The sequence below is a fragment of the Vitis vinifera genome, chromosome 6, assembly GCF_030704535.1.
Source record: "Vitis vinifera cultivar Pinot Noir 40024 chromosome 6, ASM3070453v1".
In the NCBI taxonomy this organism is placed as follows: domain Eukaryota; kingdom Viridiplantae; phylum Streptophyta; class Magnoliopsida; order Vitales; family Vitaceae; genus Vitis; species Vitis vinifera.
The window spans coordinates 3336243-3350966 of record NC_081810.1 but is presented as its reverse complement, the minus strand read 5'-3'; the positions used below and the strand labels follow the sequence as shown (position 1 = coordinate 3350966).

At 32.6% G+C, this 14724-nt stretch overlaps 1 protein-coding gene across 2 annotated transcripts; it reads right to left on the bottom strand.

Annotated features, from left to right (window-relative positions):
• Positions 1 to 1437: 1437 nt before the first annotated feature.
• LOC100241591 (protein CNGC15b) lies at positions 1438 to 6123 on the bottom strand. 2 transcript variants are annotated; one of them, XM_010652881.3, is made up of 9 exons: positions 6046 to 6123; positions 5672 to 5771; positions 4987 to 5061; positions 4281 to 4836; positions 3969 to 4181; positions 3479 to 3771; positions 2887 to 2998; positions 2402 to 2638; positions 1438 to 2260 (listed from the first exon to the last, which is right to left on the bottom strand). In XM_010652881.3, the coding sequence occupies exons 3-9, from the start codon at positions 5013 to 5015 to the stop codon at positions 1559 to 1561; spliced, it is 2142 nt and encodes a 713-aa protein (XP_010651183.1). In that variant the 5' UTR covers positions 5016 to 5061; positions 5672 to 5771; positions 6046 to 6123; the 3' UTR covers positions 1438 to 1558. The 2 variants fall into 2 exon arrangements, with proteins under 2 accessions (XP_010651183.1, XP_059593398.1); XM_059737415.1 differs by having other exon boundaries at positions 5672 to 5952; positions 6046 to 6099.
• Between the last annotated feature and the right edge of the window lie 8601 nt (positions 6124 to 14724).

Here is a 14724-nt window from a genome sequence, read left to right as displayed (position 1 = left end):
GATTTCATGGTTGCTTTGGTTAAACTGCAACATGCAGCAAAGAGTCAGGAGGACTCCTGGCCTTTTCAAATGATGGGATTTTAGGTTCAAACTTGTACAACAAAGTCAATTATGAAATGGGGATTTGATTAAGGTACAAATAATGGGCAAAGGTGAGGTTTGAAGGGAATGAAGGAAAGGGGATTAGGGATTAGGGATTAGGCGTGCTTCCATGCTGTAATAATTCTTCCAAATGGGTAGGCTGATAGACACATGTTTGGTGTGTTCCACATGGCTATGCATCCAACATGGGCTGGCTAACCAATGCCTAGTGTGATTGGTTGACAACACCATCTACTCATTTTTTGCAAGAAAAGTTGGTGATCCCCATGAGTTTTGGACTGAGAATGCTGTCTTTCAATCAATGGTTTTGTGCTTACACAATGCACCAATCACATGCAACCAATCATGCTCCAATTAATTTTTTTTAGTTGTCATAATGGAGGATTAAGTCAAAGATTACGGGCTTGGAAACTTTAGCCTTTTGCAAATATTTTATTGTGTTCATGATGATGCATATTAAAATGAGAGCCTTGAGAATTTGACTAGTTTCATTGTATTTTATATGGGACTGGCCAAGAATGGGCTTTGAGTTTCCTTCAATCATAGGCCCTTGTTTCATTGTCAGAAATTTACGACCCACAACACAAAGTGGATGGGCTTTTTCCATTTCATGAAAACTCCTAAGGGTTTGGGGAAGGTAATGAAACTATTCAAAAGATGTTGTTCCATGGAATTAGTAAGCATTGGACAATTGGTCTTCACCATGCATACATTTCATGGTAGGACTTTCCATATATTGAATGTCCTTATCAAATTTCACATGGACAATGTCGGGATGTAATAATATCACTCTTAAACCTAGGAATGGTCATTCAAATGATAGCTCTTAGGATACGATGTCAAATATTATAAAAAGTTTGATATACCATTATTGGATATCAGTTGATTTTTAAATAGATGATCAGAATCTGATTTAATAATTGGTATTAGGGTCATGACTTTGAATCAAGGGAGTGTCACTAGATTGCAAAAATCTCTTTAGTATTGTAGAATATTTTTACATTTCATATATAATTCTTTAGTGAGCAAAAAATGCAATTCTCCATGTAAGTTTTAAGTAGTTAATGCTAAAAAGAAATATAAAAAATTTCTTATCATCTTATAATGTATATTGATAAATAAAACAATCATTTTAACATCCTCCTAATTGTAGACTAAGAGTCCATTTGGCAATATTTCTAGAAAATGCTTCTAGCATTAAAAGTGTTTTGAAGAAAAGTAAAACATTTAGCAAAATTTAGAAAGCACTTTTATATAGTTGAAAAAACACTTGTACGGCTTCCTGGAGAAACACTTGACAAGTGATTCTCCTAAAAACACTCTCAAAGAAAACACTTTCATTAAAAGCACTTCAATTATAAATATTGCCAAACTCACTATAAGACAAATAACACAATATACATACACCGAACTCACACATACACACTTCATGCTCCATTTGAAAGTCTTCTTTCCTTCATTCTTCATCCACAGAAAAATCAGGTTCAGCTGGCTTTTGCAATGAGCTCACAACACTGGAATCCGATCCAGAATGCTTGAGGGGACCCCTCCTAGCGCTTGCAGCTAGCCTTGCCGCATACACAGCAAGGCCTGAACCGGGTGCAGGCATGACCACATCAAAGCGGTCAAATGATGGTTGGGGCTCAGCAGCCACAGGGTGCTCCCTAGCCTTGAGCTCAGCTGCTTCCTTCCGCCTCTTAAACCGGCGCCATGCTGCTTGTATGAAACATGCAGCCCATGTTCTCCAATGGGGCGAGTAGAACCGGAACTTGTGTCTGAGCTGTTTGCTATGAAGTCTTCGAAATTGCGATGCTACAAACTTCAAGTCTTCTGCTATAAGAGCAAAGGCCTCTACTTCAGAAATGGATTTCACCGTGCGTGTGGATGATGGGAGGATGATGCTTGGACGAGGTTCCAGGGCCCATGTAAGCAGCTCCTCACCACAGAAGTCACCTGGGCCTATGCGGCATGAATTGAAGAATCCGGTTCGACCACCATTGGTAGTGTAAGAATCAAGGTTGCCTCGGATTACGAAGAGCATCTCATTCACAGGATCACCTTCACGCACTAGAAATGTGCCTTCAGTGCTCAATGCGGGTTTAAGCCTCTCGCATATCGCATCTAGCATTCGTTCGTCCATTTGATCGAACAAAGGAACCTGTTTTTTTGGTGAAGAAACATCATGTTGAGATTATCATAAGCATCAATCCTCATATAGATCCGAATCTATTCAAAATTGCTTACTCATTAATTATATAGTGAATGAATAAAGAGAATATGAGAGGAATCCATGACTTACTCGTCGAACTAGATCAAAGCACAAGTGACGCTTGATGTCTCTTCGGAGGTCCATAGGAAGTCCTTTTAGAAGAGCTTCTTCATCGACTCCTCGAGTGGCCACCCATTTATATTGATCATATTTCCTAACAGACTGCTTCAATTCCGCAGGTAGCTGCCTGTGGTGCATCCATTGCTCTGTATCAGTTCTCTTGATCCTCCATTCTTCTAATCGAACAGTAGTGGACTGGAGATATGTCTGCGAGTGAAGTATGGGAAATTAGCATGTACAATTTCCATAGATGGAAATAATCAACAAAGGCGTTTACACTTTCTGGGAAGTTAGAAAGAATGGCCCCTAACAGACACCATATGGACTTTAGATGGCACATCTCAGGGGCCTTATTTCTAAGAGAAGGGAAAACGCCAGTCTTCTCTGATCCTAAATTCTTAAAACTCCAACAATAACACAGAAAGTATAAGTTGAGATTTGTATTTCGAACTTACTTGCATATTACCAATGAGCAACGCAAAGAGAACCAATCCAAGAGTAGCAATTATGATGGCAAAAATAATTTCTCCAACATAGGTGCTTGTGGAAAGATTTTGTCCCAAAGAACTGCACATATTAATGGAAAAGGAAAATTCAGCTTCTGTTAATTGAAAGGGAAAAAAAAAAACCCTGTTCTGTTGATTGATGAGGAATTTGGATGTCCAGTGGAAATGAAATTGTTCAAATTTGTTAGAATTTTCTCCTACTTCTCACCTCATAAGTAAGCTGCCTATGGTTATAACAAATAAACCCAGTTTGGTTGCCAAGAAAATGAAGGAAAGAAGATCATGTTTGATGCTCCTTTTACAAATGTTCAGAGATGAATGAAAATTCTAAGTTCAGCTAAACAGACAGGTTAATATTAGTTTGGCTGGGCCTGCCTTGGATCCATTTTTGAAATGCGGTAGTAATAAACAGTTAAATGATATCCTTAAATCATAGAGAAAATCATATACATTAAACTAATTACAATTCCTATGGAAAGAGAAAACAAAGCCCCATTTTAGATGTTGTGAAGAACATGAAGACATGATTCCACTATTTTACCTGAGGTTCCTCAGGCCCCACCACAGGCAGTAAAAGTATTTCTCGAAGAATGCTGAGGATGTAACCTCTGATATCACAGAATCAGCATATATGCCGAACTGATAAAAGGTATTATTTGGATCACACAGTTTTGTGACATTGCTCGACTTGAACCAAGCCTCCCTACCAGGGTCCTTAACCTTGTGGCAATCAAAATATCCATCCTGACAGGATGACTTCTCAAGATTGCAGACAGTTCTCCAGCAGGCCTCTTGTCGCTCAATCGAGAGAAGATACCAGCAAGCTCCTAAAACCTTTATAAAACAGAACAAATGAATAGGTTGAAAGATAGATATAAATGTTCAACAAAGTGAGATACAAAGCATTAATCCTCCATTTGGCTCCCAATAAGAGGGAAGAAAAAAAAAAGCCTTATGAAATGAGAAATCAAACTAAAAAACTGCAACATTTATTTAAAGTAGTGATCAGTTTTCGGTTTCTTTATACTTACATGGCTTGCCAACATATAGAGGATCAGGTTATAAGCAGCCCCAGCCCAAGCTGTTTCTGTCACAACTCCTGTGGCCTTAACTATCTGACATGAGAGTGGAAATATAAGATAAAGTCTGGGGAGGTACTGACAGATGAGGATGAATCGTAGCATATTTTTTGTGTTTGTCATTGTGGAGCCCCTTAAATTGGGGATGATTATCCAAATTAGAACCTGAAATGTAATTTGCAACAAAGAGAACGGGATTAACAAACTTTAACATCATTTTTGCCCTGGAAAGGCCTGGATAGAAGAAAATTGTAAGCAACATACCTGAGGAAGGGGCAGAGCAGCAATGAGGTCAATCCAGAAGCCCTTGCCTAGGTACCTTAATGCAATCTTTGAAGTATCTATAACAAGCTCTCCTCGCCCAAATACTCGGGAGGAAGGTGCAACATAAGCTGTACGAAATCGAACAAAAATCTGAATCATGTAAAAGATATCAGCTATTGATCTGATAATTGTAAGCACAACTTCCAGGGGTATTTCAATGTCCATGCACACTTTATCCCGAACATCCGGCAAGTAAAAGAATAAAGGGTCCACAAACAGGGAAATCAAGCATGCTACTAAGAAAATCTTGTTCCATCTGCGAATGGATTTTCCTCGAGGATCCAATATTTTTTGCTTCACCCTCTCATAGTCCTCAGAAAAAACTCTGGACAGTACTTTAGCTTTCAATGATCTTCCAGACTTCCCAGACACCTCCTTCCCAGCCTTCTTGTAACTTGCCTCCTGTATTTGTGTTCCATCGATCTTGTACTTCATCTTGATCTTCCCATCCCCATTGGTTGCTGGAAATTTTGCTAGTTCAAGATCATCTTGAAATCTGAAATTTTATATGTCCATATTAACTTCACATACATACCAACTCATCATAACTGTTTAACCCATGAATGGAAATATGAATGGATTCATCAACTGAATCAGTAAAACAATCATTAATTGAAATTCTAGAGCAAACCCAGATGGAACTTACTTTACAGATCTCGAATTCTCATAAGCCATGGCGCTCTTACAAAAACCTGGCCGTGGCTTCAATTAGAAGACTGATCTGCAGTTGACAGAAAGCAGCAGGCTTGTTAAAGTATCGGACAAAAAATCAACTGACAAAGATGATATCTTCATTTGGAGCCATAAGTGCAAAAGGACCTTTGATTGCTTCTTTCAACAAAAATCATGTGAAGACATGAATATATATATATATAAATATAGCTTAAAATAAAGCTGTAAAGGCCTTCTGTCTCTCTCACTTTCTGCCTCCCTTTTGGGCCAAATTTATGGGTCAAACATATTCCATGTGATCAATTCCTTTTATCATCTTAAAACCTCGAAAAGATCCCTTCTTATGTACATTCAGAAAAACACCACGCTTCGCCTAAATTCTCTGTTTTGATCGAAGAAGAAAAGGCATTGAGATCATGGAATATGTTCATTACATCAACGCCACCAAAATTGTGAAGAATGCCCAAAAATGAGAAGCTGTTAGAATTTTTCCCAAATAAACCAAACAACAAGAGAAACATCAAAAATCAAACTCTCCAAGCACACCCATTTCGGAAAAGACAGAACAGTTTAGCCTGTCTGAATTAAATTTTGAATTGGCAGGGAAAAAGGGGCAAAGAAAAAAAGAAAACATCAAGAGAGATTGAGAGAGGAAGAACCTGCAAGCATGTTCTCTGCATCAACTCCTGTATGTTTCTCTGACCCTTCTTCTCCTTCCTTGACTGCCGCAACTGAAACTCTCTGAGTTTCCCACTTCTCCTAGAAAGTAAATTAAAATAAAACAAAAAAACCAAGAAAAAACTCGAAAGAAAATTAATTACAGAAGAATCAAGGAGGCGGGCTGGAAGTTGAAAGTTTGGCTTATGCTCCTATGGGCGTGAGGAACTATTTCCATTGTTGGGACATGGATAAACCCTTGCTTCTTCCTTGACTTTGTCGCCTTGAAGACGGGTCTCTTATTATAATTTTAACCAAATATTTTTCATCCGGAAAGAGAAAAACAAACAAGAAAAAGAAATTGAGAGAAAAATACCTGACAAGATAATCCACCATAAAAACGAGAAAGAAAGAAACAGGGAGACACAACCATATGAATGTGTCCAAACAAAAGAAGGTTCAGAAGCGAAAGAAAGTTTTGTAAGGATCCGAGGAGTTGACTAACGTTAGATGTCACACACCTATCAGATCCCGACAGCTGTCAGCCCATGCACGCTGAAAATAATTAAATTTTATCAAAAGTGATATCAATTTTATCATCAAATTAAATTCAGTTCGTATCATATTATAATATTACAATAAACAATGGAAAAAAATTCAGTGTCACATTCTCTATTCATATTTGAATTAATTCATAATATATGATGAATTATGTATATATATATTTTATTTATTTTAATGCTGGAATGGGTCATGAGTGGCATAAGGTCACATGTAGGAAACGGTCATAAAAGACTGGGCTTTGATTCTGAGAGTAATTACTGAAATGTCACTGACGGGGACGTGATATTTTGGGCTTTGATGAGATGTGTCGGGTTTAGCTTTAGCCTTTGGGGTTCCAAAAATTGTGGGTGTAGACCCTGCCATGATTGAATTTGATTCCCAATCAAGAATTACGGCCATCCTGATATATTACTAGATATGTATGGAGCATTGAAGTAAGGGTTAATTTTCTTTATCTAATATAAAATTATTATATTATTCATATTTTGGTTATATTTTATTTTTAAAAATAAATTTAAAATCAATAAATTATTTTTATAAATTTCTTAGAACTCATTTATTTATTTTAATTCTTCTATATTTTAATTAGTTATGATATATCTAATTTTCAATCATAAAATCAAATATGAAAAAAAATAGGTTTTTTTATTTATTTATTTTTTTCTCAAAATTCTCTTAGAACCAAAGTCTCATACTTAGCATCCAAGTTCGATTTTATTATTTTATATTTTATTTTTATTTTTTTATACCTTATATTTGGACTCGATGCTATTTATTTATAATTTAATTTGTTTACTTATGTTCAATTTTGTTGTATACTTCTACGGTTGGTACCCAAAAATTTGCCAACTATATATAAAAGATGAAAACGGTAATAAAGATTAGGTGGGGTAGATGGGGCTGGGACATCAAAAAAAATGCTAGGCATATAGAGAGGGTAATAAATAGGGGAAAATAAAGAAAAGAGTGGTGGACCATCTCCTTTTTGGGTAGAGTTAATATTTGATGAGTATTTTGATTTGATTATGTTTCGCACTAAAAAAAAAAAAAGCAAGTTACACGAGTTAAACGAGTTGATAGAATCCTTTTTTTTACATTCCCGCATCCTCCATATGAAGGGAGGGATGAGAGCCAAAAAAAGGAAAAAATAGGATATCGATCTCCCTTCTTTTTAGTTATGTTTTTTTAATCTATAAATCTTATTTAAGATTTTTTTTTTTATTCTCTATAAACAAGCATCCTTAAAAATATTGAACAACAATAAAATTAGATATTTAAAATATTAAAAATATAATTAAATTAAAATTAATACAATTATATTTTTAGCTTTTAAGTTTTTTAAAATTTTTTATTTTATTATAGATGTCAAATAAATAGGGAAAAAAAAATAAAGAAAAGAGTAGTGGACCATCTCCTTTTTGGGTGGAGTTAATATTTGATGAGTATTTTGATTTGATTATATTTCGCACTAAAAAAAAGCAAGTTATACGAGTTAAACGAGTTGATAGGATCCTTTTTTTTTTTTTACATTCCCGCATCCTCCATGTGAAGGGAGGGATGAGAGCAAAAAAAAAGAAAAAATAGGATATCAATCTCCCTTTTTTTAGTTATGTTTTTTTAATCTATAAATCTTATTTAAGATTTTTTTTATTCTCTATAAACAAGCATCCTTAAAAATATTGAACAACAATAAAATTAGATATTTAAAATATTAAAAATATAATTAAATTAAAATTAATACAATTATATTTTTAGCTTTTAAGTTTTTTAAAATTTCTTATTTTATTATAGATGTCAAATAAATAGGGAAAAATAAAGAAAAGAGTGGTGGACCATCTCCTTTTTGGGTAGAGTTAATATTTGATGAGTATTTTGATTTGATTATGTTTCGCACTAAAAAAAAAAGCAAGTTACACGAGTTAAACGAGTTGATAGGATCCTTTTTTTTTTTACATTCCCGCATCCTCCATGTAAAGAGAGGGATAAGAGCCAAAAAAAGGAAAAAATAGGATATCAATCTCCCTTTTTTTTAGTTATGTTTTTTTAATCTATAAATCTTATTTAAGATTTTTTTTATTCTCTATAAACAAGCATCCTTAAAAATATTGAACAACAATAAAATTAGATATTTAAAATATTAAAAATATAATTAAATTAAAATTAATACAATTATATTTTTAGCTTTTAAGTTTTTTAAAATTTCTTATTTTATTATAGATAGGGAAAAATAAAGAAAAGAGTGGTGGACTATCTCCTTTTTGGGTAGAGTTAATATTTGATGAGTATTTTGATTTGATTATGTTTCGCACTCAGAAGAAAGCAAGTTACATGAGTTAAACGAGTTGATAAGATCCTTTTTTTTTTTTACATTCCCGCATCCTCCCATGTGAAGGGAGGGATTGGAGCAAAAAAAAAAAAGGAAAAAATAGGATATCGATCTCCCTTTTTTTTAGATATGTTTTTTTTAATCTATAAATCTTATTTAAGACTTTTTTTTTTTATTCTCTATAAACAAGCATCCTTAATAATATTGCACAACAATAAAATTAGATATTTAAAATATTAAAAATATAATTAAATTAAAATTAATATAATTATATTTTTAGGTTTTAAGTTTTTTAAAATTTCTTATTTTATTATAGATGTCAAATAAATAGGGAAAAATAAAGAAAAGAGTAGTGGACCATCTCCTTTTTGGGTGGAGTTAATATTTGATGAGTATTTTGATTTGATTATGTTTCGCACTCAAAAGAAAGCAAGTTACACGAGTTAAACGAGTTGATAGGATCTTTTTTTTTTTTACATTCCCGCATCCTCCCATGTGAAGGGAGGGATGGGAGCCAAAAAAAGAGGAAAAAATAGGATATCGATCTCCCTTTTTTTTTGTTATGTTTTTTTTAATCTATAAATCTTATTTAATACTTTTTTTTTATTCTCTATAAACAAGCGTCCTTAAAAATATTGCACAACAATAAAATTAGATATTTAAAATATTAAAAATATAATTAAATTAAAATTAATACAATTATATTTTTAGGTTTTAAGTTTTTTAAAATTTTTTATTTTATTATAGATGTCAGCTCACAAATATATTTATTCAATTTTATTAAGAAACATAGGAAGATGACGAGATTTATATAATATTAAATATAAAATTATTATTAATTATAAATTTTAAAATAATTTTATTTATCACTTGAAGTCCCTAAAATTTACTATAATTTGTAACTCATATTATATAATAAAAAAATTATAATATATTGATTATAAGATGCTTTTATTAACTTCAAAATGATAAATTAATTTTAAAATAAAATATCATTTTAAAAAATAATTATAAAATTGAGGGGTTTTTTTTATATATATATTTTAAAATTATGGAGGCAAAATAACTTTTTCGTAATAAAGATGAGGTGGGGCAAGTAGGGTTTGGAAATCATGAAAAACTAAACGCATAGATTAGAGAGAGGGTAATAATTAATAAGTGGGGAATCATGAACGGCCATCGTCACCTTTAAAAGAAGGCTGACTTTTTTGACTTTTGTTAGTCGCCTCACTTTTCTGCTTTTCCACTTTTCCAGTTGTACTCATTAGTACTTGAAATCCTGATAATGATTACACCAAACATCCATTGCCACGTTTCGTATTCTTTAAATTTAATTCAATCTCTGCCGTCAAAACCATGCTATATTTTTAATTTCATTTATTAACATTAATAAATAGAAAGAAAATGAATGAAAATTTGTACAAGTTATTACATTTAAATTTTCATATTCTCTTTGATGCTTTTATGGGAGGATGATGGTGATTGGCGCCTACCACAATTGGGCTGGGCCCCTGGGCCCCTGGGGCCCTGGGGGGTGGGGTGGGATTGCTTTTTTTTTTTTTCATCTATGTTGCAGAGAAAAGTAATTCTTCAAGGGAAAGTCTTTGGAGGACTGGTTCGAATGGAATATTTATGTAGATGTAAGACTTTTCAATGTGTCAAGAGATTGACGGCTCACCTATCTTTGAGATATATAAACTTATAGTTAATTTTAATTGGGTTATCCATCTTCCATTTATTTAATAACATACAAGTGCCGTAAAGCAATCCAAGGATGGGGACTTTAATAGCACGAGACATGAAAGATTGGGTCCTATTACACCTTTCAACATTATGATTAATTTTAATTGGGTTATTTATTTAATAACAATAACACACGAGTCTGTGGTAAAGTGATCTAAGGATGACATTTTAATAACACAAGAAATGAAAGATTAGGTCTTATTTAGTAACTGTTTTCGAAAACAGACAATTTTTTAAAAATAGTTTTTGAAAATTATTTTATAATGTTTTATAAAACAAAAATCTATTTAAAAATGTAAAATGTTTTTAATAATTTTAAATATGTTTTTAAAATAATTTTTATGTATTTTATTTTTAACCATTCTATATGTTTGTATAATAATTCTCTAAAACAAATGAAAACAACTAAAAGATATTATCTGAAAACACTTTGTTTTTTATTCTTAAGAATAAAAAACAAAATACAGTTTTCAGTTATTAATCGTGTTCTCTTGTTTTTTTGTTATGAAGAATAGAAAATTGTTCTAAAAAATAGTTGTCAAATAAGCTATTGGGCAATCAATTCAAAATCTCATATAAAAAATCATTATAAACTTTTGGCACTTTGAAAATAATTCTATCAAATGAAATTATGACATACGTTTGATTTTATATATAAAAGGAAACTGAGTTGTTTTCAAATTAGATAAAGAAATAAGAATTTTGGTGATTAAAATATAATTATCAAAATAAATAAAAATGATTTGATAGATGAAGAGGTAAGTATTCATTCTTATTAAAAATAGATTAAAAAGTAACCCAATATGCTTTGCCAAGTTTCCTAGATATTAATTTTTAATTAAAAAATTATTTTAAAGGTTAAAACTATCCAAATATATCTCAAAATTTCTCTAAATGTTAACTTTATTTGTAAGGAATAATAAAAATTATTCAAATATGTATTCCTCAAGCCCTATAAATAGAGAAGTCTCCTTAGTTTTCAAAATATACAAAGAGGAGTGAGAAGTGAAGATATTTTTAGAATTGAGAAAACTTGAAAGTTTCTCTTAAGGATTTAAAGAGTTCTTTAAAGCCTCTGAAGATTTAAAGACTAAAGAAGATCAAATTCGAGGTGTCTTCAATTTGAGATCCAGAGACATGTCAAATTTTAAGATCAAGTTAAAGACAAACCAAAGTTCAAACTTGACACAAAAGTTCAAGGTTAACCTAAGACACTCCAGAGTCCAAGCCCAAGTCGAGACATACTAAAATCTAAGTTGAGTCAAGACCTAAGTCAAATTTCTTATAAGAAGAATCAAAGGATTAATTAGAGATTATACTTCATTCGTGAAATTAGTTAAATTTCAATTTGGTCACCAGTTTTTCTTTAAGAAAAATACTCAATACAACAATTTGTACACACTTTCTTGAAGGAAAACTAGGGGCCAAATTGAAAGTTGATTAATTTCAAGAATGAGGTATAAGCTCCACTAATCCTTTGACTCTTTTGATAAGAAACTTAATTTGAGTCTTCCTCCATTCGACTTGACCTTAGTGAATCACGACTTGGACTTATGGTTAGATTTTGAGTTGGGTTAGGGTTGATTGGACTTAGACTTGGCTAACCCTCACCAAAGCTGTGTACACTCGAAGTTATATTTGAACTTGGCTTTTGAATTTTGAAAATTTTGAAGCTTGAATCCTTTTTCCAAATGTCCTCAGGTGGGAATTCTTTTTGTATTAATTTTGAAAGTTAAGGAGACCCTTTTCAAAAGGGTTAAGAAAAATATATTTGAATAATTTTTCTTATTTCTCATAAATATCATTCCTAAATCAACATTAATATTTAAATAGATTTTGAGTCATATTTGGATGGTTTTAACCCTTAAATTTTTTTTAATTAAAACTTAATATTTAGGAAACTTATCAAACTATAAATATTTTTTAATAAAAATTGGCATTACCTTTTCATCGATCTAATTCACATTTTTATTTATTCTTATAATTATCTTTTAACTACCAAAATTCTACTAAATATTTTAACTTGTCAAGGTATTAAATATTTTTTTATAATATTAAATTTTAAAAAATTTGATAATAATTTGTGGAAAACATAATATAATAATTTTTTTAATAGAAGTTCTTATATTTTACATGGAAGTTGTTATTATTTTTATTTATAAAAAAAAATGTATTAAAAAACACCAAAAAAAAAGAAAAAAAGAATTATACTCTTTTCATCTGATCAAATAAATAATTATAATTATACAAAATAAGTATCTAAAATTCTAGAAATGATTTTGAAATATAGTAATTGGATGCATCATTGGAGAAGCAACTCCACAAAAGCCCTCTAAAGTCTTAAAAGTATTAGAAAGAAAATAAGAAATGGAATTGGTTAATGACTGAAGACCGAAGACCGAAGACTGAAGAGAAGAGTCAGATGAGACAATAATAAATAAATAAAGGTTGAAGAGTTGAAGAAGGAAGCGGTCAGCATTCAAGGACTTTGACCCATATTTGTCGTCGCTGTCCCGTGCATTGCACATGACACTAGGACTTTTCCGTAAATAACGACAAACCCAAGGGCATTCTCAGAGTCGCCGGCAATTTGGTAATTCAAAATTATTAATTGCTTAACCGACAAGGTATGTATGGAGACCTCAGCCATGAGCCATTGGATTGCGGAAGAGGGACAAGGACAGATGGAGTTCATTAATGGGCTAACAACAGACTGGATGGATGAGTGTGGGCCCAAATTAGCAAGGCCCTGGGCTGCACGTGTAGTGCTTGGTGTTGAGTGGGCCGTCTGGCCCATCATTTATTATTAACCTTGTACGACTGTTTGGACTGTATTTTAACTGTATGCAGGTGGCTTACTTGAAAAGGAAGCTGCCGTACATTCAGGGTTTGTACTTTATCATGACTTCTGTAGTTCTGTTTTCTTCACAGAAGGAAATATAAATGACATTAGAAAGGATAAGATTTTCAAAGTACGTTCATTATAATCACTGCTGTCTTCACACAAAATTCTAAACATGATCCCAACAAATATCTGAATATAATAAATATTGTTGGATACTAGTTTTATGACTAAGATGAGCAATATAATCAATTAACTTATTTGTCTCTGAAAAATTTGATTACACAACGATAATTGTGAAACTTAATAACCAAATATCATGAAACATGTTCCACCTTTTTATCCCTAAATAAATTACATAAATGATTATCTTGTTTAAACTTGGACTTCTAATCACAACCCTATTCTCCACCCAATATTATTCGGTTCATGACTGCACTGGCACACACACGACTAACCAACCAATCCCGATTTTATTTGTCTATGCCCTCAAAAAAAGACCTCTCGATAGCGTGTTGTGAAAGCCCTCCATGTATGACTCTTCTTCATTCACTTTTTGGGTGATGTGAGACACTACAATACACCCTCTTAGGGCCCAATGTCCTCGTTGACATACTTTTGGCCAAAGATCAGACTTCAATACCATTCTATCCCAATCCCACTCTCTACTTGATATTGTCAAGTTCAGGGCTATAGTGGCGCAGTGCCCACTAGCCGGCCCTCCAGAAAAGGTCTCGATACTGTGTTGTTAAAGCCTTCCATATAGATGTGGGTAAAAGGAAACAAGATCAGAAAGAAAAAAAAAAAGAGGATAGTTATATCATTTTGAATTTGCAAAAATGGTTTGATGAAAGGGGTTCCTGCAAAGTTGAAATTTTAGAATAAATCTTGTGTAAAAGCAGTTTTTGAAAGAAAGAAGGAAAGTAAAAGCCAGAAAAGAGGGGCTCTGAGTATCACTATTAATCCAAACTAAAGGTTTAGTGTGAAGCTTGTTACAACTTACAACTAGTGACCTCAACACAATGAGTGTCGAACCACTGGGACAGATCCAACAATGGGCTGGGCCTCAAGGACTTTTCAGCTTCTGACTCAGCTGATTATTCAGACCCAACGCGCAAAGGCCAACATTGAATTCATTCATTCTATAAGTGGCCCTTCCGCACATCAAAAGGCCAAAAATATACAGACCTTTCTAAATGTTTTCCACATCAGAAAAACAGGGCAATTCCACGGCATAATGGGCCTTAAAAAGAGGGTCAATTGGTCAAACATGAAGATTTCTTCCTAGATAGGTTTGGTAAAATTTGTACCGCCTTACCCATCTTAAGGGACTGATTTTTCAAGTTAAATAACGTCCTATGACGCAATACAAGCATTCCACCTCACAAGAAAATTTTAAAATATGAACAGCTATTGGTTTGACCATAAAATAAAATACTGGGTCCTGGGTTGTGAACAGTTATTTCATGGATGATGACGATCAAAAGAGACTCAAGGCCAAAGTTGGATCAAATTGTATGGAGCATCACTTATAATAATCATAATAATCATTCATCAAAGAATTGACTCTAGTTACCAAA